The sequence below is a fragment of the Salmo trutta genome, chromosome 28 (genome assembly GCF_901001165.1).
Source record: "Salmo trutta chromosome 28, fSalTru1.1, whole genome shotgun sequence".
Classification (NCBI taxonomy): domain Eukaryota; kingdom Metazoa; phylum Chordata; class Actinopteri; order Salmoniformes; family Salmonidae; genus Salmo; species Salmo trutta.
This window is the reverse complement of record NC_042984.1, coordinates 12,948,184-12,971,905: the sequence shown is the minus strand read 5'-3', so window position 1 is coordinate 12,971,905 and position 23,722 is coordinate 12,948,184. Positions and strand designations below refer to the sequence as shown.

Below are 23,722 nucleotides of genomic sequence, written 5' to 3'. Positions count from 1 at the left end.
GGCAGAGACGAGGATATATTTATGATGAAATATACAGAGCTAGGTTAAAATATAATGATCATTATATTATGATTATATTATAGGTTAGGTAGAATGTTAACAGTAAGGCCCTCTGATCCCATAACAAGTCTAGGGACAAGAGGGAAGACGTTATCCACTATATGTGATGGAACATATGAGATACTACAGTTAGGTTAGGTAGAATGGTTACAGCCAGGCTTTCTGAGCGTGTGTGGTGGTGAATTCCTACCCTACTCTCCTTGGTTGTGTCCTGTACAGACAGCTGCACCATGGGACTGGGGTCCTTATTACCCTTCTTCCTCTGAAAGACAACACATAACACTGATATAACACACACCAACATAAAAAAAAGGGGGGGGGAAATTATATTTGTATTGCCACATACACCAGATAGGTGCAGTGAAATGTGTTGTTTTACAGGGTCAGCCATAGTAGTACGGCACCCCTGGAGCAAATTGGGGTTAAGTGCCTTGCTCAAGGGCACATTGACAGATTTTTATTTGAACCCTCTAACCGCTAGGCTACCTGAGGACAGACTGTAGACCAGAACCAATCAGGTTGTGTTCCAGGTCGTCTTTACTGCAGTTCCTGAGAAGTTAAACACGTCCCTAGGCATGGTGAGATCTGATCATCTGTGCAGTAAGACTGCAATAAAGACATCCTGGAACATGGCCACAGGCAGTCAGTACTCACAGGCAGGTCCTGAGCGCGGTCCAGGTAAACAGACAGAATGGCTGCAGAGGGAGGTTCTCCAGTCTTACAGGTCATATTCCGGTTCCTCTGGATAACCTGATCACAGGGGGAAACAGAGAAAAGTATTTGAGGTATAGGAATATGATTTACCTGGTCAAAGCAAAAAAGTTAAATACTGATGAGTGCTTGAAGGCAGAATGATACAGCTCAATATTTCCACAGCATCTTTGTTTACAAACTACTGCATTGTGGACACACCTCACTGAGTCGGTCAGCAGAGGACAGCAGAGACAGCCACTCCAGACGGAGGTGAACACTGCCTGATGTAACATCCTTCAACTTCAACCACTAGGAGAGAAAAGGGGGGGAGGGGGGTTAAAGAGGGACGGTGCGTGTTTGAGAATTGCAGTGAGGCTGAGCAGTGCACCAGACCGTCACGACTGAAAGGATGTTTTAACATTTCAGAAACTACATAAATATGATACAGCCAGTGGAGGCTGCTGAGGGGAGGACGGCTCATAACAATGGCTGGAATGGAGTCAATGAAATGTTATCAAACACATCCAACACACGGTTTCCATGTGGTTGGTACCATTCCATTCACTCCATTCCAGCCATTGTTATGAGCTGTCCTCCCCTGAGCAGCCTCCACTGGATGTAGCCCAACTGACATGTAGTCAATCTTAAACATGCACATTGACTAACCTCTGACTAAACCATTGAGAGTCATAGAGGGGTGTAACGTTATTGTCTTGAAATGGACTAAACCATTGAGTCAGCGAGGAGGGTAATGTTATTGTGGTGAAATGCACTAAACCACTGAGAGTCATAGAGGGGTGTAAAGTTATTGTGGTGAAACGGTGAGTACAGACTGAGCCAGCAGGAGGTACATGGAGGAGGGAGGTACATGGGGTCTGCATGACACTTCCTGTTTGAAGGAATTACCAGATTCAGCCTTCATTCTGACCCAGTCTACAGCCATGTCTCAGGGTAGCCTTCATTCTGACCCAGTTTACAGCCATGTCTCAGGGTAGCCTACATTCTGACCCAGTCTACAGCCATGTCTCAGGGTAGCCTTCATTCTGACCCAGTTTACAGCCATGTCTCAGGGTAGCCTACATTCTGACCCAGTCTACAGCCATGTCTCTGGGCAGCCTTCATTCTGACCCAGTCTACAGCCATGTCTCAGGGTAGCCTTCATTCTGACCCAGTCTACAGCCATGTCTCTGGGTAGCCTTCATTCTGACCCAGTCTACAGCCATGTCTCAGGGTAGCCTTCATTCTGACCCAGTCTACAGCCATGTCTCTGGGTAGCCTTCATTCTGACCCAGTCTAAAGCCATGTCTCAGGGTAGCCTTCATTCTGACCCAGTCTACAGCCATGTCTCAGGGTAGCCTTCATTCTGACCCAGTTTACAGCCATGTCTCAGGGTAGCCTACATTCTGACCCAGTCTACAGCCATGTCTCAGGGTAGCCTTCATTCTGACCCAGTTTACAGCCATGTCTCAGGGTAGCCTACATTCTGACCCAGTCTACAGCCATGTCTCTGGGTAGCCTTCATTCTGACCCAGTCTACAGCCATGTCTCAGGGTAGCCTTCATTCTGACCCAGTCTACAGCCATGTCTCAGGGTAGCCTTCATTCTGACCCAGTCTACAGCCATGTCTCAGGGTAGCCTTCATTCTGACCCAGTCTACAGCCATGTCTCAGGGTAGCCTTCATTCTGACCCAGTCTAAAGCCATGTCTCAGGGTAGCCTTCATTCTGACCCAGTCTACAGCCATGTCTCAGGGTAGCCTTCATTCTGACCCAGTCTACAGCCATGTCTCAGGGTAGCCTTCATTCTGACCCAGTCTACAGCCATGTCTCTGGGTAGCCTTCATTCTGACCCAGTCTAAAGCCATGTCTCTGGGTAGCCTTCATTCTGACCCAGTCTACAGCCATGTCTCAGGGTAGCCTTCATTCTGACCCAGTCTACAGCCATGTCTCAGGGTAGCCTTCATTCTGACCCAGTCTACAGCCATGTCTCAGGGTAGCCTTCATTCTGACCCAGTCTACAGCCATGTCTCAGGGTAGCCTTCATTCTGACCCAGTCTACAGCCATGTCTCAGGGCAGCCTTCATTCTGACCCAGTCTACAGCCATGTCTCAGGGTAGCCTTCATTCTGACCCAGTCTACAGCCATGTCTCTGGGTAGCCTTCATTCTGACCCAGTCTACAGCCATGTCTCTGGGTAGCCTTCATTCTGACCCAGTCTACAGCCATGTCTCAGGGCAGCCTTCATTCCAGCTCAGTGCCATTTACACAGCATGGAGCTTTTACTCTCTACACGAGATACAGAAAACAGCTGGTATATGTTAAAATGCTCATTGACCAGAAGCTGCTTCTAAATATTGAAAGTAGATCACCATTTATTGAATCTATTGGGATGTCAGACTCACTTTAGGTACATAAGATGAAGAACAAATGTACAGTGCATTTGGAAAGTATTCAGAACCCTTTACTTTTTCCACTTTATTACATTACAGCTTTATTCAAAAATGTATTTTAAAAAATTCCCCTCATCAATCTACACACAATACCCCATATTGACAAAAAAACAGGTTGGTAGAAATTTTTGCAAATGGAAAAATAAAAAATGTAAATATCACATTTACATAAGGATTCAGACCCTTTACTCAGTACTTTGTTGAAGCACCAGCGATTGCAGCTTTGCGTCATCTTGGGTAGGACGCTAAGTTTGGCACACCTGTATTTGGGGAGTTTCTCCCATTCTTCTCTGCAGATCCTCTCAAGCTCTGTCAGGTTGGATGGGGAGCGTCGCTGCACAGCTATTTTCAGGACTCTCCAGAGATGTTCGATCGGGTTCAAGTCCGGGCTCTGGCTGGGCCTCTCAATGACATTCAGAGACTGCGTTGTCTTGGCTGTGTGCTTAAGGTCGTTGTCCTGTTGGAAGGTGAACCTTCACCCCAGTCTGAGGTCCTGAGCGCCTTGGAGCAGGTTTCCATTAAGGATCTCTCTGTACTTTGCTCTGTTCATCTTTCTCTCGATCCGGACTAGTCTCCCTATCCCTGCCCCTGAAAAACATCCCCACAACATGATGCTGCCACAACCATGCTTCATCGTAGGGATGGTGCCAGGTTTCTTCCAGACATGATTGGCATTCAGGCCAAAGAGTTCAATCTTGCTTTCATCAGACCAGAGAATCTTGTTTCTCATTGTCTGAGAGTCCTTAAGGTGCCTTTTGGCAAACTCCAAGCGGGCTGTCATGTGTCTTTTACTGAGGAGTGGCTTCTGTCTGGCCACTACCATAAAGGCCTGATTGATGGAGTGCTGCAGAGATGGTTGTCCTTCTAGAAGGTTCTCCCATCTCCACAGAGGAACTCTGGAGCTCTGTCAGAGTGACCATCGGGTTCTAGGTCACCTCCCTGACCAAGGCCCTTCTCCCCCGATTACTCAGTTTGGCCGGATCTAGGAAGAGTCTTGGTGGTTCCAAACTTCTTCCATTTAAGAATTATGAAGGCCACTGTTCTTGGGGACCTTCAATGCTGCAGAAATGTTTTGGTACCCTTCCCCTGATCTGTGCCTCGACACAATCCTGTCTCGGAGCTCTACGGACAATTCTTTCGTCCTCATGACTGGGTTTTTGCTCTGACATGCACTGTCAACTGTGGGACCTTATATAGACAGGTGTGTGCCTTTCCAAATCATGTCCAATCAATTAAATGTACCACAGGTGGACTCAAATCAAGTTGTAGATTAATCTCAAGGGACGGCCGGTAGCCTAGTGGGGCCAGTAACCGAAAGGTTGCTGGATTGAATTCCCGAGCTGGCAAGGTAAAAATCTGTTGTTCTGCCCCTGAGCAAGGCAGTTAACCCACTGTTTCCCGGGTGTCGAAGATGTGGATGTCGATTATGGCAGCCCCCTCGCACCTTTCTGATTCAGAGGGGTTGGGTTAAATGCGGAAGACACATTTCAGTTGAATGCATTCAGTTGTACAACTGACAAGGTATCCCCCTTTCCCAATGGAAACAGGATGCACCTGAGCTCAATTTCGAGTCTCATAGTCTGAATAGTTATGTAAATAAGGTAATTCTGTTTGAATTTTTATTAAATTATAAAATGTAATACATTTATGATTTAATCCATTTCAGAATATGGCTGTAATGTAACAAAATATGGAAAAGGGGAAGGGGTCTGAATACTTGACGAATGCACTGTATATGGTGAAGGAGCGCTTGTAACTCACCTCATCTAGAACTCTGGCCTTGTGTACGACATCTAGATCCATTTTGACCCTGAGAGAGAGAGAGAGAAAGAGGAAGAAGGAACATGTAAACTGCGCATTACAACATACAGTGGAACACAGTACATTTGTAACAGCGAATGAAATGACATGACCAACACAGAGAGTGCATCCCAATTGGCACCCTATTCCCTATATAGTGCACTACGTTGACCAGAGTAGGGCATGAGAATCTGGCCTAAAGTTGTGTACTACATAGGGCAGTGTTTCCCAGTCCTGGTCCTGGGGACTCAAAGAGGTGCACATTATAGTTGTTGCCCTCACACCTAATACACCTGATGGAGATCATCAAATTGATGCCTGATGACTTGATTAGTGTAATGAAGTGTGTTAGTACTAGGGCAAAACCAATGTGCACTCCTTTGAGTCCCCAGGACCAAGGTTGGAAAACACTGCCCCATGTAGTGCACACATTTTTACTAGAACCAGTCCAAGGTATTAAACTAAATAGGGAATGGGGTGCCATTACAGACACAGCCAGGGAGGGAGTTGGCCATTACAGACACAGCCAGGGAGGGAGTTGGCCATTACAGACACAGCCAGGGAGGGAGTTGGCCATTACAGACACAGCCAGGGAGGGAGTTGGCCATTACAGACACAGCCAGGGAGGGAGTTGGCCACCACAGACACAGCCAGGGAAGGAGTTGGCCAGCACAGACACAGCCAGGGAGTGGGTTGGCCATTACAGACACAGCCAGGGAGTGGGTTGGCCATAACAGACACAGCCAGGGAGTGGGTTGGCCATAACAGACACAGCCAGGGAGGGAGTTGGCCATTACAGACACAGCCAGGGAGGGAGTTGGCCACTACAGACACAGCCAGGGAGGGAGTTGGCCATTACAGACACAGCCAGGGAGGGAGTTGGGTGCTACAGACACAGCCAGGGAGGGAGTTGGGCGCTACAGACACAGCCAGGGAGGGAGTTGGGCGCTACAGACACAGCCAGGGAGGGAGTTGGGCGCCACAGACACAGCCAGGGAGGGAGTTGGCCATTACAGACACAGCCAGGGAGGGAGTTGGGCACTACAGACACAGCCAGGGAGGGAGTTGGGCGCTACCTGCCCAGGAAGTCATCCTGGTTCTGGTCTTTATCAAACACCTCCACCTCCAACTCCTGACCAGGCACTTCATGGACAATCACCTGACACACATATAGAAACAAACACAGACAAACACATGTAATCACAGTCACAGATGACACAATAGTCACATTAGCAGTAACACAGACATCCAAATAGAGTCACAATGGTCAAAGCCCATAGCATCAGTGTTTCTCTCAACAGCCCTAAAGCCCATACTATAAGTCATACTCTAAGCCTTGTGCAAGACTGTTCATGTCCCCATGACATAGCAGAGATAAGTAGCCAACACTGATGCTTGGTCAATTCAGCACATCTCTCTACAAACCCACAGCTTCCGTTTTGTCTGCAGAAGCAGAACCCGCTGCCTGAGGAAAAGCTGGTCGGTCATAATGTGTTGCAGTATGCGTCCTGCCGTAACAATATGCTGCACCCCAAATGAAATCCTACTCCCTAAATAACCCATTTATTTTTGCCATGGCCCGTAGTGCACTATATATGAGATAGGGTGCCATTTGGGACACACCCAGAATATGCTGATCTGCTCCCATCTCTGTAAATATTTATATATAGTTCACTAAAGTGGTATGTCTGCAATATGCAGGCCCTCTTTTTGTGGGAATCTGCTGAGAGAAGCAGGTAAAACAAACCAAGCTGTTTAACTCCAAGACTAAGGACACTGAGACATGCCTTTCTCTCGCTCTCTCACCTCAAAGATCTCTGTCAAACACCTCTCTCCCTCTTTCTCCATCTCTGTCTCTCGCTCACCTCGCACACTCCGTCTCTCTCTCTGTCTCTCTCTGTCTCTCACCTCAAACATCTCTCTCCACTGTGGGTTGAGGTTGCTGTCCACGGTGTGTGATGTGAAGGTCTGTGTGCCCACACGCAGCACAGCGTATGGATCAGACTTCCCGTCTACTATCCCCTTAATGACCGTATCCTTGGCTGTCAGCTCCTCAGCCTCCAGCAGGTGGATACGCACCACTCCCTGACAGACATACAGAGAGGCATGATTAATAAAGTCTACAGTAGGAACACTTTGCTGTCCACTGCTTCTGGACAATTTGTAGCTAAGCGTTTATCTCTGTCAATAATACAAGTAGGGTCAGTCAATTTGTTATGTTTGGTAAATGCTTCAGTCAGTGAGTCAGTGACTCTCCAGGACAGGTGATTTAGAATATCAGTAAGGTTACCCGTGGGAGAGGGGAGCGGAGCTGCGCAACGTGCAGGTCGGCCACCAGGGGGATAGTGAGGCGGTTGGGGAGGACCAGGTATGAGGCTATAGCATCCATTATCATAGTGTCCGACATGGCACTGTAAATGAATGCAGGGTGTCGTTGGGATGGGACAAAGAGGTGGGAAACAAACACATAGACAAAGACTACATTCTACTGCTGACAGAAACATGCATTAAACTCATAAACAATGAGGCAACCCCATTGAGTTAGGATGTGGCAGAGGACATTTTCCTGGAAATCATTTTAAGCAAAATGTGATTTCTAAGATGAATACAACTAAAATGGAACATATTGACAGGAATATTTGATTTATGATGTTAGCAACTAAACACTGCACTGACAATGATTTAATTGTATTATCAGACAACTAGATGCATGTCTTATCTACACATGTTAGCAAGGACAACACCTTGCTAAGTTAGGTGATCACCCTGAAGTAATACTAACATATACAGTACTAACAGCATAACAGGTGGTCCCACAGTACTATATGAGTACTCCTTTGAGAAAGGCAATAGGAGCCCTCTCACTCACTTGAGTCCAGGGATATCCAGCATGTTGGTCAGCCCAGTCCAGTTGATGTCCAGCTTCTGTGAAGGCGGAGAAATGTCAACGACAATGAAAAGGCAGCATCAAATTATTTAATTAATGAATGAATTAATGGAATAGATGGATGGATGGATGGATGGATGGATGGATGGATGGATGGATGGATGGATGGATGGATGGATGGATGGATGGACGACTAACAAACAAAGGAATGAAGTGACTGGGAACAGAGACTCACAGGTCTGCGGATGAAGAACATGGTGATGGCTCCCACCAGAGGCACATCCCCAATCAGGGGCTCCAGGATCACCCTTAACTTCCCATGTAGCTACAGAGAGAGAGCAGAAGGGAGGGAGAAAGAGGGGAGGAGATAGAGTTCATGAGAGAGATAATAAGAGAGGGGGGAGAAGGAGGGGGAGAGAGAGCAATAATAAGAGAGAGGGGGAGAGAGAGAGATAATAAGAGAGAGGGGGAGAAGGAGGGGGGAGAGAGAGCGATAATAAGAGAGAGGGGGAGAAGGAGGGGGGGAGAGAGAGAGATAATAAGAGAGAGGGGGAGAAGGAGGGGGGAGAGAGAGCGATAATAAGAGAGAGGGGGAGAAGGAGGGAGGGAGAGAGAGAGATAATAAGAGAGAGGGGGAGAAGGAGGGGGGAGAGAGAGAGAGATAATAAGAGAGAGGGGAGAAGGATGGGGTAGAGAGAGCGATAATAAGAGAGAGGGGGAGAAGGAGGGGGAGAGAGAGAGATAATAAGAGAGAGAGGGAGAAGGAGGGGGAGAGAGAGCGATAATAAGAGAGAGGGGGAGAAGGAGGGGGAGAGAGAGAGAGATAATAAGAGAGAGGGGGAGAAGGAGGGGGGAGAGAGAAAGAGATAATAAGAGAGGGGGGAGAAGGAGGGGGAGAGAGAGCGATAATAAGAGAGAGGGGGAGAGAGAAAGAGATAATAAGAGAGAGGGGGAGAAGGAGGGGGGAGAGAGAGAGATAATAAGAGAGAGGGGGAGAAGGAGGGGTAGAGAGAGCGATAATAAGAGAGAGGGGAGAAGGATGGGGTAGAGAGAGCGATAATAAGAGAGAGAGGGAGAAGGAGGGGGAGAGAGAGAGATAATAAGAGAGAGGGGGAGAAGGAGGGGGAGAGAGAGAGATAATAAGAGAGAGGGGGAGAAGGAGGGGGAGAGAGAGCGATAATAAGAGAGAGGGGGAGAAGGAGGGGGAGAGAGAGAGATAATAAGAGAGAGAGGGAGAAGGAGGGGGAGAGAGAGCGATAATAAGAGAGAGGGGGAGAAGGAGGGGGAGAGAGAGAGAGATAATAAGAGAGAGGGGGAGAAGGATGGGGTAGAGAGAGCGATAATAAGAGAGAGAGGGAGGAGGGGGGAGAGAGAGAGATAATAAGAGAGAGGGGGAGAAGGAGGGGGAGAGCGAGAGATAGAGAGTGAGAGAAGGAGCGGGGAGAGCGAGAGATAGAGGGGGAGAAGGAGGGGGAAAGCGAGAGATAAGAGAGAGGGGGAGAAGGAGGGGGAGAGCGAGAGAGATAATAAGAGAGAGGGTGAGAAGGAGGGGGAGAGAGAGAGAGAGAGATAATAAGAGAGGGGGGAGAAGGAGGAGGAGGAGAGAGAGCGATAATAAGAGAGAGGGGGAGAAGGAGGGTGGAAAGAGAGAAGAGAGGGGGGAGAAGGAGGGGGGAAGAGAGAGAATAAAAGAGAGGGGAGAGAAGGAGGGAGGAAGAGAGAGAGAAAAATAATAAGAGAGAGGGGGTAAAAGGAGAAATAAAAACAAGCATATAAGGTTAGCTTTGGCGAAGAATTTGGTGACATTTTTCTCATACACTCCCACTCCCCAGCCCCACTGTTATTTATATCTTTACCTGTATTCCCTTCACTCCTGCTTTGCAAAAGTACTTTTTGATTTCCACATTGATCTCCACATCACCTGCATAGCTGCAGAGAAGAGAGAGGGGAGGAAGAGGAAAAAGGAAGATGATTTAACTGTCAGGTTGCTGCTATAGATGATGGATGTGCTCTGCATCACAGAGGTATTGAAGATAGGCGTGCAGCATGGAGTGCTGCGGCGGCTGCGTACCTAATGTATAGATCCAGTAAGACCTGCCGCTTGTCGTGCTCCGTGTGAGCCTTCACTCCCACCACCTTCATGGCCTAAGACAAAAACACATATTATGGTATTATTATGTGTTTAGAAAGCATATAGAATAACACAGATCATGTTCACGGCAAACTGTTCTGCATAAGGTCACCTCGCCTGCAGGCTATTAGGGAGGGGTCTGCTGCTAATAACAAGTCATGTTTTGCATGGAATTGTTCTGTATGATTATTAGTGTTAGAATGAACCTGTCCATCTTCATGAGTATAATGACAAGGCATACCAGAGCCACATATTTATTTACATTTCTATAAATGGCTTGGCTCTACTATACAGTAATGACATGGTGTTATACAGGCCAGGGCTCTAGTTAGTACCCTGGGTCCTACTACACAGTAATGACATGGTGTTATACAGGCCAGGGCTCTAGTTAGTACCCTGGGTCCTACTACACAGTAATGACATGGTGTTATACAGGCCAGGGCTCTAGTTAGTACCCTGGGTCCTACTACACAGTAATGACATGGTGTTATACAGGCCAGGGCTCTAGTTAGTACCTTCTCCCCTAGGTTGACTTTGGTGAAGCTGAGAGTCTGCAGGTGGGTGTTGGATGCACGTATGGCTGGAGCAATGGTCTCGACCAGCAACTTCTCCAGATACTGACCCACGAATGGCCACGCCTGCTGCAGGATCTGCAGGACACACAGAGGGGGAGAGAGAGACAGAGAGAGAGACAGAGAGAGACAGAGAGAGAGAGACACACAGAGAGAGAGAAGTAGTAATGATTTTCACTGTGTATTTACAACCTACTAAATATACATGAGATCCTATCATCATCTGGTCATGATTCAAGGACATTTTTCAAGGACTGCAGCGCTTGCAGACAACACACTGTGCTGGGCGATTTCCTTGAATATTCAATGTAAAATGTATCTAACATAAGTGATCTGAATTAGGCTGCTTGGCAAATGTAATTAGGTCATATGCTAAGGCAAAATTCTTTCATATTTATGTTGTATAATCACATATGAAGATGTGGTCCTATTGAAAGAATTGGGCTACTCAAGACACATGTAGTAGGTTCTATAAAACTGCACATGCCTGTGTATAACTGACTACTGTATTGCACAACCAAAACTCTCAAACACTTATAACTGACTACATCTGCTAACGCAGCAAGAGGACCTGACAGTGAAACATGTGACAACCTTAGAGCAGGATCTCTCCTCCCCTGATCACATAGCCACCTACACAACAGGAAACCACAAACACATATCTGGTCGAGATACTCTTCTCATGACAGAAACACAAGCCTGAAAGGCCAGCTCTGACAAGAGAGAAACAAAGGACAGACTGTCACTACTAGCTAGTTACAGCAATTAATAATTCAGTAGATATTAGACCTATAGTCATTTCCTAGTATTAGACATCCAAGTAGATGTCAACAAATACAGTACTGTGCAAAAGTTTTAGGCAAAAAATGCTGTAAAGTAAGAATGCTTTCAAAAATAGGCATGTTAATAGATTATATTTATCAATTAACTAAATGCATATGTGGAACGGTAGCGTCCCACTCGCCAACAGCCAGTGAAATAGCAGAGCGCCAAATTCAAAACAACAAAAATCTCATAATTCAAATTTCTCACACATACAAGTATAATACATCATTTTAAAGATACACTTCTCGTTAATCCAACCACAGTGTCCGATTTCAAAAAGGCTTTACGGCGAAAGCATAGCATTAGATTATGTTAGGACAGCACCTAGACAAGAAAAACCACACAGCCATTTTCCAAGCAAGGAGAGGCGTCACAAAAACCAGAAATACAGCTAAAATTAATCACTAACCTTTGATGATCTTCATCAGATGGCAGTCATAGGATTCATGTTACACAATACATGTATGTTTTGCTCGATAAAGTTCATATTTATATCGAAAAAACCCATTTTACATTAGTGTGTAATGTTCAGAAATGTTTTGCCTCCAAAACTGTCGGTAAATGAGCACATCAATTTACAGAAATACTCATCATAAACGTTGATAAAATACACAACTGTTATGCAGAGAATTAAAGATACACTTCTCCTTAATGCAACCGCTGTGTCAGATTTCAAAAAAGCTTTACGGCGAAAGCACATTTTGCAATAATCTGAGTACAGCGCTCAGTCACCAAAACAAGCCATGCAGATACCCGCCATGTTGTGGAGTCAACAAAAGTCAGAAATAGCATTATAAATATTCACTTACCTTTGATGATCTTCATCGGAATGCACTCCCATGAATCCCAGTTCCACAATAAATGTTTGTTTTGTTCGATAAAGTTCATCTTTATGTCCAAATACCTCCATTTTGTTTGCGCGTTAGGTTCACTATTCCAAATGCAGAAGGCGCGCGTACTAAAGTCCAGACGAAAAGTCAAAAAAGTTCTATTACAGTTTGTAGAAACATGTCAAACGATGTGTAGAATCAATCTTTGGGATGTTTTTATCATTAATATTCAAAAATATTCTAACCGGACAATTCCTTTGTCTTCATAAAGGAAAGAGAACTGAGCTCGGGCTCATGGCCGTGCGCGTGACTATAATAACGGAGTACTGCCAGACACCTGACTCCGACAGCTCTTATTCTCTTCCCATTCACAGTAGAAGCCTGGGACAACATTCTAAAGACTGTTGACATCTAGTGGAAGCCTTAGGAAGTGCAATATGACCCCATAGACACTGTATATTGGATAGGCAATCACTTGAAAAACTACAAACCTCAGATTTCCACACTTCCTGGTTGGATTTCTTCTCAGGTTTTTGCCTGCCATATCAGTTCTGTTATACTCACAGACATCATTCAAACAGTTTTAGAAACTTCAGAGTGTTTTCTATCCAAATCTACTAATTATATGCATAATCTAGCTTTTGGGCCTGAGTAGCAGGCAGTTTACTCTGGGCATGCTTTTCATCCGGACGTGAAAATACTGCCCCTTACCCCGATGAAGTTAACTTAGGGATCAAATCCCTTTAGCGGGATCGATTTGACAACATCTGGTGAAATAGCAGAGCAGCAAATTCAAATTAAATTACTATAAATATTTAACTTTCATGAAATCACAAGTGTAATACATAAAAATAAAGCTTAACTTCTTTTTAATCCAGACACGATGTCAGATTTCAAAAAGGCTTTACGGCGAAAGCAAACCATGCGATTATCTGAGGACAACACCCCGCATACAAATGCATGACAAACATTTTTCAACCAGGGAGATGTGACACGAAAGTCAGAAATAACGATATAATTCATGCCTTACCTTTGAAGATCTTCATCTGTTGGCACTCCAATATGTCCCAGAAACATCACAAATGGTCCTTTTGTTCGATAGATTCCTTCGTTATATCCCCAAAATGTCAATTTATTTGGCGCGTTTGATTCAGAAAATACACCGGCTCCAACTCGCCCAATATGACTACAAAGTATCTTACCTGTAAACTTGGTCCAAACATTTCAAACAACTTTCCGAATCCAACTTTAGGTATTTTAAAACGTAAATAATCGATCAAATTTAAGACGGAATATACTGTGTTCAATAGCGGATAAAATGAAAGTGGAGCGAGTTCCAGGTTGCGCACACCAAACAAAAAAGTACACTTGGCTTGACACTCAGAAAGGAAAGGGCTACTTCTTCATTTCTCAAAGGAAAAACACCAACCAATTTCTAAAGACTTGACATCTAGTGGAAGCCATAGGAACTGCAACCAGGTGCCTCATAAATCTAGTTCCCCATGGAAATACAATTGAAAACACAGTGATCTCAACAACAACAAAATTCCTGGATGGTTTGTCCTCGGGGTTTTGCCTACCAAATAAGTTCTGTTATACTCACAGACATAACAGTTTTAGAAACGTTAGAGTGTTTTCTATCTAAATATACCAATTATATGCATATGCTAGCTTCTGGGCCTGAGAAACAGGCAGTTTACTTTGGGCACACTTTTAATCCGGACGTAAAAATACTGCCCCCTAGCCCAAAGTGGTTTTAACTGACTTGCCTTGTTAAATAAATATTTAAAAATATATATATTTTTAAAGAAGAACAAGGAGTCCTGGTACAGCCCCCACAGAGCCCTGATCTCAACATCATCGAGTCTGTCTGGGATTACATGAAGAGAGAGAAGCACCTGAGGCTGCCTAAATCCACAGAAGAACTGTGGTTAGTTCTCCAAGATGTTTGGGCCAACCTACCTGTTGAATTCCTTCAAAAACTGTGACAAGTGTACCTAGAAGAATTTTTGCTGTTTTGAAGGCAAAGGGTGGTCACACCAAATATTGATTTGATGTAGATTTTTCTTCTGTTCACTCAGTTTGCATTTTGTTAATTGATAACTATAAACTATTAACATGTCTATTTTTGAAAGCATTCTTATGTTACAGCATTTTTTCACACCTGCCTAAAACATCTGCACAGTACTGTATATGCACATAGTGGGTTATTGGTTTTTCAATTACTTTTAAATGACTACATTTATCAGCTGAAGTCTAAATTTGATGGTTAATTTGTGTATGTCAGCACTGTTTGTCATATTCTTAAATCACACTGAAATGCAGTTGTTTACACATCGAATAACGTGCACGGTCCGTCCGATCAAAGCTTGTCGTCACTTTAAAAGGTGCTATTTTCTGAATCAGTGTGTGAGGTTTAAGGCTGATACTCCTTCTCATCTCTCTGCCCAGCCATTCCCCTCAACCCTGTCTGCTTGTCTGGGGCTGGTCATGGTTGCGTAACAAATGGCACCCTACTCCCTATACAGGGCACTACTTTTGACCAGAGCCCTATAAGCCCTGGTCAAAAGTAGTGCACTAAATAAGAAATGGGGTGCCATTTGGGGAAACAGGCATGAGGATTGTGATATGATATTATGTGCTAGCTCACTAATCCCGGATGGAAGCCAGGAAATCTTGAGCACTGCCAAGAGATACTCCATATGCAGACTGTCTGTCATGAGAGACTACGCACTCAAAAACTGTTGACAAACCATCATTGAATAACATTTGGGCTGTGTCATCTTAATGAAGTTAGATGGGGAAGCAGACCAGGGTCTGTTGTTGTTGCAGCCAGCCAGACAGAGCCAGCCAGACAGAGCCAGCCAGCCATCCAGCCATCCAGATAGCCTACGCATGCAGTCAGAGCACGTGGTGGGTGGCAGACAGGCAGAGAGCCTGGAGGAGAAGCAGCCGGGTTGGTTCTTGTGAACGATGAGCCCTTTAGATCACTCCCCCTACAATCTGTGCTTTGTTTATTGATATTCACATCACCATCATCCACGCCGAAGCTGCTCTCACAGTGGAGATGGGAGGCAGGGTGGCTGCAACAGGGATACTCAGTGGGTCAGTGCAATCCGGGATCCTTGGGACATCCCAACGCTGATGTTACCCCATTGAAGTTGACATGGTTAAGGGTTAGGGTTAAGGTTAGGGTAGGGGTTAGGGTTTAGGGTAGACGTCCCAATGATCTCAGACAGAACTAACCATACTCAGTGTGTGTGATGTGATCTGGCGGAAGCTTTACCCTCCCCCGACTCTTAATTATAACAGAGGATGATGGGTACTGATGGAGGAGGTGGAGCGCTCACAGAGGCAGGATGCACACACACACACAGCAACCCAGGCCAACCGTGGACAAACAAACACAACTACCACATTCAGGCAGCACAAAGCTTCTCCATCGGCACACCAGCTCAGTGTGTGTGTTTGCGTGTATATATATATGTGTGTGTGTGTGTGTGTGTACTACATTACATACCTTATTCATCCACTCAACCTTCTCCACGTCAGGGAAGTTGACCTGTAGAGAAAGTGAGAAATGTATTGGTTAGATTTGAACTTTTAACCGCCTTAAACAATATACATAGCAAAAGAGTGTAACCTGGGTAGGAATGTAGGGAGGTCGTGAAATGGCAAAGGATCGACTCGAGACAGGGCCGTTCCACCTCAAAAAGAACCAGAAAGAGGTTTGACACCCACAATCTCTGTGTTCTGAAATCCTTTAGATTTCAGAAACAGATCATATTAGCATTCTGAAAAGTAATTTAATCTTTCAGAAATTAACCTAATTGTTTGCGCCCAAATTTCCCATTTTAATTTATAGGATTCATATAATATTGAAAAAATACAGTGCCTAACATCCGATTTGGACCAAACTTTTTTGGGTGCAATCAATTATCTTAATTTCTCCGAGATCAAATTATATTTAAACAAAATAATGCTTCTGAATGCTTATCTTATCTGTTTCTAACTATAGAAACGATTTCAGAACAATCTGAGATGGTGGGTGTCATGGCTTGCTGAAATGACATGAAATGACCCAACAGTAAAATGAAGATGTGTGTTTCTGGCCATTTTCCATGTTTCAACACATAATAATGACACACCACAGCAGGCCCTCAAACTTTCCTCCAAACTCAAACCACAGTCATAAGACCTGCAGATCACACTGATCATGATCATGTGTGTGTGCGTGTGTGTACAGTGGGGGGAAAAAGTATTTCATCCCCTGCTGATTTTGTACGTTTGCCCACTGATAAAGAAAGGATCAGTCTATAATTTTAATGGTAGGTTTATTTGAACAGTGAGAGACAGAATAACAAAAAAAATATCCAGAAAAGCGCACGTCAAAAATGTTATAAATTGATTTGCATTTTAATGAGGGAAATAAGTATTTGACCCCCTCTCAATCAGAAAGACTTCTGGCTCCCAGGTGTCTTTTATACAGGTAACGAGCTGAGATTAGGAGCACACTCTTAAAGGGAGTGCTCCAAACCGCAGCTTGTTACCTGTAAAAAAGACACCTGTCCACAGAAGCAATCAATCAATCAGATTCCAAACTCTCCACCATGGCCAAGACCAAAGAGCTCTCCAAGGATGTCAGGGACAAGATTGTAGACATACACAAGGCTGGAATGGGCTACAAGACCATCGCCAAGCATCTTGGTGAGAAGGTGACAACATTTGGTGCAATTATTCGCAAATGGAAGAAACACAAAAGAACTGTCAATATCCCTCGGCCTGGGGCTCCATGCAAGATCTCACCTCGTGGGGTTGCAATGATCATGAGAATGGTGAGGAATCAGCCCAGAACTACACGGGAGGATCTTGTCAATGATCTCAAGGCAGCTGGGACCATAGTCACCAAGAAAACAATTGGTAACACACTACGCCGTGAAGGACTGAAATCCTGCAGCGCCCGCAAGGTCCCCCTGCTCAAGAATACATATACATGCCCGTCTGAAGTTTGCCAATAAACATCTGAATGATTCAGAGGACAACTGGTGAAAGTGTTGTGGTCAGATGAGACTAAAATGGAGCTCTTTGGCATCAACTCAACTCGCCGTGTTTGGAGGAGGAGGAATTCTGCCTATGACCCCAAGAACACCATCTCCACCGTCAAACATGGAGGTGGAAACATTATGCTTTGGGGGTGTTTTTCTGCTAAGGGGGACCAAGGCAACAAAGGAGTGGCTCAAGAAGAAGCACATTAAGGTCCTGGAGTGGCCTAGCCAGTCTCCAGACCTTAATCCCATAGAAAATCTGTGGAGGGAGCTGAAGGTTCGAGTTGCCAAACGTCAGCCTCGAAGCCTTAATGACTTGGAGAAGATCTGCAAAGAGGAGTGGGACAAAATCCCTCCTGAGATGTGTGCAAACCTGGTGACCAACTACAAGGAACGTCTGACCTCTGTGATTGCGAACAGGGGTTTTGCAACCAAGTACAAAGTAATGTTTTGCAGAGGGGTCAAATACGTATTTCCCTCATTAAAATGCAAATCATTTTATAACATTTTTGACATGCGTTTTTCTGGATTTTTTTTGTTGTTATTCTGTCTCTCACTGTTCAAATAAACCTACGATTAAAATTATAGACTGATCATTTCTTTGTAAGTGGGCAAACGTACAAAATCAGCAGGGGATCAAATACTTTTCCCCCCCACTGTACGTGCAAGATAACCTGTGATATGCTGTTTGACAAAACTACAGAGATTGTGGTGACAATGTGAGCGTCCTGTGGGTGTTGAAGAATGTTGAAATTGTCCCATGATTAAGAAAACAATTATCATATTTTCTCTCTTTCCTGATATGGTCCTCCTTGTTCCCCCTCTCCCTCCGATTGATGTCTATGAGTCACCAAGCTTCTGCCATCTAAAAGGTCAACAGTTGCATAACCATAGAATTAGGAATTAGAAAACAAATTGAATAGGATCTCTATAAGTACCACCCTCAAGTTCTAAGGAACCTCCGAACTGAAACAGGAAATGGGGAGCGCACACACATAGAAATGCCTAAAATGACGGCGGCACGACAAAACCTCAGAGTGGAAACACTCTCTCTTGTAAAAGGTTCAAATAATTAAAGGAAAGGTTCAACCGTTTTTGAATGTTACATTGTTTTTGTACATCTCTGAGTGATGTTCTATCGATTTCATGTTTTCATGTGTATCTGAGTTATCGGTGTCCAAGCAGGCAGAAATCCGTCCGGTGTGACGTAGCACCGTGATAAAGTCTCTCTCACTACACTGGAAGTTGATAGACATTTTCAAGATCTAAAAGTTATATGCCTATCATACATGTCAGATATCAATACTGGCCAGTGTCATAACGCTGGAGGATGTCTTTTCTTGAATGAACCATTGATCATATTTTTGCAATATTCCTACCTCAAGAAATGTTTTATTTAACGAAGGGTATAGCACATTTTTCCTATTTGTCTGCCTCTTTAGTCAAAGGTGCATTGCATGGTGCCGTTGTCAGAGATACTATAGAAATAAGATAGGAATTCAATGAATCAGGGAACATATAAACGCCCCACTCAGAAGAGTGTCGACCAATCACGTTCACGTTGTCATGCTGCGTCACACGGTTGCTAAGCTAATAGTGACTCAGTCAGCATATATGTCGAGAAACATGCTTATTTTCCTCGAAGTACATAATGTCACGATTCCAAAGATATACAATACTACAGATAGCAGATACTACAGATACAGATAGCAAGTAAATTATCGCACATCTCAGAAAAGATTTGTAATGTTGTATTTCTTGTTGACGAAATTGGTGCTAATGTTGGGTTTTTGAGCTAGCGTCCAATAGACTCCCATTCACTCTTTGAAGGAGAGTGCTCCTTGCCCCAGGATCGCCCAGAATGCACCGCACGCCCCATTGACGTAGCATGGGCAACGTTTCCCATCTCCTCAAAAGTATATCTGCCGTTGCAAATGTTAGACTCCACTCTGTGAGGCATATTGATCTGCAGGTTGAACATGGTGAGATTGTAGACTCCTAAATTGATAGTGCAGTCTTTTTTTAAGGGGATTTTAGAGCTAATTAGCTGAGATTATTGTGTGTAGCTACGTTTTTCTAGCTAGCTACCTACAGTTGAAGTTGGAAATTTACATGCACTTAGGTTGGAGTCATTAAAACTTGTTTTTCAACCACTCCACAAATTTCTTGTTAACAAACTATAGTTTTGGCAAGAAAAAAATTATGTCATGGCTTTAGAAGCTTCTGATAGGCTAATTGACATAATTTGAGTCAATTGGAGGTGTACCTGTGGATGTATTTCAAGGCCTACCTTTAAACTCAGTGCCTCTTTGCTTGACATCATGGGAAAATCAAAAGAAATCCACCAAAATTGTAGAACTCCACAAGTCTGGTTCATCCTCAATTTCCAAATGCCTGCAGGTACCACGTTCATCTGTACAAACAATTGTACGCAAGTATAAACACCATTGGACCACGCAGCCATTATAATGCTCAGGAAGGAGACGCGTTCTGTCTCCTAGAGATGAACGTACTTTGGTGCGAAAAGTGCAAATCAATCCCAGAACAACAGCAAAGGACCTTGTGAAGATGCTGGAGGAAACAGGTACAAAAGTATCTATATCCACAGTAAAATGAGTCCTATATCAACATAACCTGAAAGGCTGCTCAGCAAGGAAGAAGCCACTGCTCCAAAACTGCCACAACTGCACATGGGGACAAAGATCGTACTTTTTGGAGTAATGTCCTCTGCTCTGATGAAACAAAAATAGAACTGTTTGGCCATAATGACCATCGTTATGTTTGGAGGAAAAAGGGGGAGGCTTGCAAGCTGAAGAACACCATCCCAACCGTGAAGCACGGTGGTGGCAGCATCATGTTGTGGGGGTGCTTTGCTGCAGGAGGGACTGGTGCACTTCACAAAATAGATGGCATCATGAGGGAGGAAAATTATGTGAATATATTGAAGCAACAACTCAAGACATCAGTCAAGAAGTTAAAGCTTGGTCGCAAAGGTGAAATAAAATAAAAAATGTGTCTTCCAAATGGACAATGACCCCAAGCATACTTCCAAAGTTGTGGCAAAATGGCTTAAGGACAACAAAGTCAAGGTATTGGAGTGGCCATCACAAAGCCCTGACCTCAATCCCATAGAAAATGTGTGGGCAGAACTGAAAAAGCAGGAAGCCTACAAACCTGACTCGGTTACGCCAGCTCTGTCAGGAGGAATGGGCCAATATTCATCCAACTTATTGTGGGAAGCTTGTGGAAGGCTACCCAAAACATTTGACCCAAGTTAAACAATTTAAAGGCAATGCTACCAAATACTAATTGAGTGTATGTAAACTTCTGACCCACTAGGAATGTGATGAAAGAAATAAAAGCTGAAATAAATCCTTCTCTCTACTATTATTCTGATATTTCACATTCTTAAAATAAAGTGGTGATCCTAACTGACCTAAGACAGGGAATTTTTACTAGGATAAAATGTCAGGAATTGTGAATAATTTTGTTTAAATGTATTTGGCTAAGGTGTATGTAAACTTCTGACTTCAACTGTTGATAGCTAGCCAGCCAGCCCATAGAGGGAGGATTGCATTGTGGATTTTATAGTCAACTTGAGCTGTAACAGATTTCCACAACAATTTTCCATGTTGCTACCAACCTTATTATAACGCCAAAATGAAAAATATGTTCACAACAAATATTGTTCTCACATATTACTATTATTTAACACAGTATATTAAAGGAATGATTGGGCCACAGGGTCTTCCCTGTGGGTCTTCCCTGTGGCTCAGTTGGTAGAGCATGGTGTTTGCAACGCCAGGGTTGTGGGTTCGATTCCCACGGGGGGCCAGTACGGGGAAAAAAATTATAATAATGTATGAAATGAAATGTATGCATTCACTACTGTAAGTCGCTCTGGATAAGAGCGTCTGCTAAATGATGTAAATGTAAAAATTGGTTTTGGGTGGATTTTTCCATTGAGACATTCATTGAACTAGTCACTGTTAAGTTAACTGTGTGCTAAATTTAAATACAGTAACACCTCTGTGGTAATATATTTTAGTCATTTAGCAGACGCACTTATCCAGAGCGACTTAAAGTAGTGAGAGCATCTTACTGGTCCCCCATGGGAATCGAACCCACAATCCTAGCATAGAAAACGCCATGCTCTACCAACTGAGCCACACAGGACATAAATGGATTAAATGTTAATTCTGAATTCCACTGTGATTGTGGCATTCTAAAGTTTTGACTCATTCTCCTCAGGCTCTGCATATTAAGAATGTCCAAATATAGCTAGGGCTGGATGGACTAGACTAAAGAATGTAGAAGAGGGGGAGGGGTGGGTGGGTAGGAACCGAGTAGAATAGGAAAATGTACAGTGCATTCGGGAAAGTATTCAAACCCCTTGACTTGTTCCACATTTTATTACATTACAGCCTTATACTGTATTAACAAAAGGTTGGTCAGTCAGACTGGGATGTCTGTACACTGTGCAAATTATGAAATGGTATGAAAGAGAGAGAGATTGTGAACAAATAGGACATTGTGCTCATCCCCTTGCCATTATATCTGTCCTTATTGTCAACTGAGTTGTGTCACTTTGGTCACCACAGACACATTTTCTGCTTCATTAATTCACATATTTATTGATTTTGACAACAAACCTTTTTGGATATGATGTAATGACATGGATGGATTTTAAGACTGACTTTTGTTCAAATAATGTATTTATTATTCCGCTGTATTTTATTTATTTGAAAAAGAATATAAATATTCTAGACGGTGGCTTTAATTGCCAGCTCACAGACTAGTAGGCTGAAGATGTGATCTGCACTCTGAAGTGCAGTCTGAGTGCATAGACAAAATAGGAATACAATAATGATATGTTTCTTGTTACTTACCCATGGGGGTAATTCCTGTTTACTCATAAAAGCCCTCGCAGTGGTGTATGCTCTCTCATTCTCCAATACGTACATAGCTGACCGCAGACGCATTACTTTCTCGTTTTTGCTGTGTTTCCATCCGATGTAGACCATGAGACCGAATAGAACCAAGCTGATACTGAACCCGAAGTATCCGGCCAGATAAACTGGTAAAAGTGTAGCCAGGCATTTTCCAAAGGACCACAATACGGTTACAGCATGTTGCCCTGGAGGTTTGGGTGGCTGCATGTCTTCTGGCAATGCAGAGTCCGCAGCCCCCAAGCCTGTGCCCATACTCGGACTTCCATCCACAGATGGCATCGCAAAATCCTTATCCGTGGAGGCGCGACCTCTCCAGTTCCGCGTTCAGTGCCTTCTTGTTGTTTAATTAAAAAACAAGACGACAACGGAATAACGTTTAGCTTGCAAACCATTGACAATGTCTTACACTATTGACACGAAACGATCATAAACAGTTTTGCTAGAAATGTTCAGCAAAAAATACATCTTTAATAGTTAAACAGCACCAGGGAACAAAACCGCTCTTCGTGCGCGCAATGACAAACACTAGCAGGCAGAGGCAAATGGATTCAAGTTTTTGTCAGACTTGTAAGGGCGTGTTATCTAAGTGAAAGCCCTCCTTAAATCCATCAGAAAAAAAGTTACCCCAAAATGTACTTGTTCCGAGAATATTTGACCGCACCATCTAGTCTAATATTTAGTAACCTCCACTGCAAGTACAAAAAAGCCTCTTGCGCTGCTCCAGCTTAACCAATTGCTTTCCGACTGACTGAGAATTGATTTAGGCACAGTGGCGACTCATCATTCAGGGCAGGTGGGGCAGAAAAACTGCTTGCCTGTTTTGCATGTTATTTTGCCATTAATACTTGTAACATATCAGTTTGCAAACAATGTAAAAAATATATATATATATCATTGAGTTAATAAAGCCGCATCCAAACATGGTCTCTTTTTTGCATTCTTGAGTAAGGCAGCTCCAAAATGCAGGTGTTTCAGCCTAGCTCAGTGCTTTCTGTGGTTGTGGGGCAAGCCAGCCGAAAATACGGAGCATTGCGGCGTGATTGGCTCAGTGTTCTGTCACTCATGAAGACACTAGTCACTTCTAAGGGTAGAGCTCGAAATTTCAAGCCCCTTGGGTGCTACCATAGAGTTACATTAGAAGTGCCCATCCAAGAAGGCTTAAGGTCATTGGCCACATATAAAATGACATCAAATCACTTTATATCTACAGTAGCTTTGATTGGACTGATCATGTCAACATCATACTTTCAAAATCTTAGCTAGCAGTCATCATCATGAATTAAGTTGACAATCTACTGGCAAATCCTTTTTAATCCTTGTCAAGTGAAGAGAAATAATGAAGAGAAATTAATAATAAAAGTATTGGTGTCATCGGCCATGAACATTACACAAGTTGGAAATCACAAATTCAACAATGAGTGGTTTGGAAGGAATCAGTCGCTAACCGCATGCATTGCAAAGCAATCATTAGCCTGCTATA

At 43.8% G+C, this 23,722-nt stretch overlaps 1 protein-coding gene across 2 annotated transcripts in view; it reads right to left on the bottom strand.

Annotated features, from left to right (window-relative positions):
- Nucleotides 1–22,970, bottom strand: part of LOC115165515 (extended synaptotagmin-1) — a 42,100-nt gene extending 19,130 nt beyond the window's left edge. The window contains exons 1-14 of one of the 2 annotated variants that reach the window (XM_029718689.1): nucleotides 22,180–22,970; nucleotides 15,766–15,807; nucleotides 10,534–10,668; nucleotides 9,959–10,032; nucleotides 9,744–9,816; nucleotides 8,123–8,212; nucleotides 7,870–7,925; nucleotides 7,291–7,411; nucleotides 6,909–7,085; nucleotides 6,077–6,159; nucleotides 4,962–5,010; nucleotides 973–1,062; nucleotides 715–810; nucleotides 251–322 (exon numbers count right to left, since the gene is read on the bottom strand). In XM_029718689.1, the coding sequence (XP_029574549.1) occupies nucleotides 251–322; nucleotides 715–810; nucleotides 973–1,062; nucleotides 4,962–5,010; nucleotides 6,077–6,159; nucleotides 6,909–7,085; nucleotides 7,291–7,411; nucleotides 7,870–7,925; nucleotides 8,123–8,212; nucleotides 9,744–9,816; nucleotides 9,959–10,032; nucleotides 10,534–10,668; nucleotides 15,766–15,807; nucleotides 22,180–22,521 (1,500 nt within the window). In that variant the 5' untranslated portion in view covers nucleotides 22,522–22,970. The remainder of the gene's footprint in view (nucleotides 1–250; nucleotides 323–714; nucleotides 811–972; nucleotides 1,063–4,961; nucleotides 5,011–6,076; nucleotides 6,160–6,908; nucleotides 7,086–7,290; nucleotides 7,412–7,869; nucleotides 7,926–8,122; nucleotides 8,213–9,743; nucleotides 9,817–9,958; nucleotides 10,033–10,533; nucleotides 10,669–15,765; nucleotides 15,808–22,179) is intronic. The other variant, XM_029718690.1, reaches the window with a different exon arrangement.
- Nucleotides 22,971–23,722: the final 752 nt, after the last annotated feature.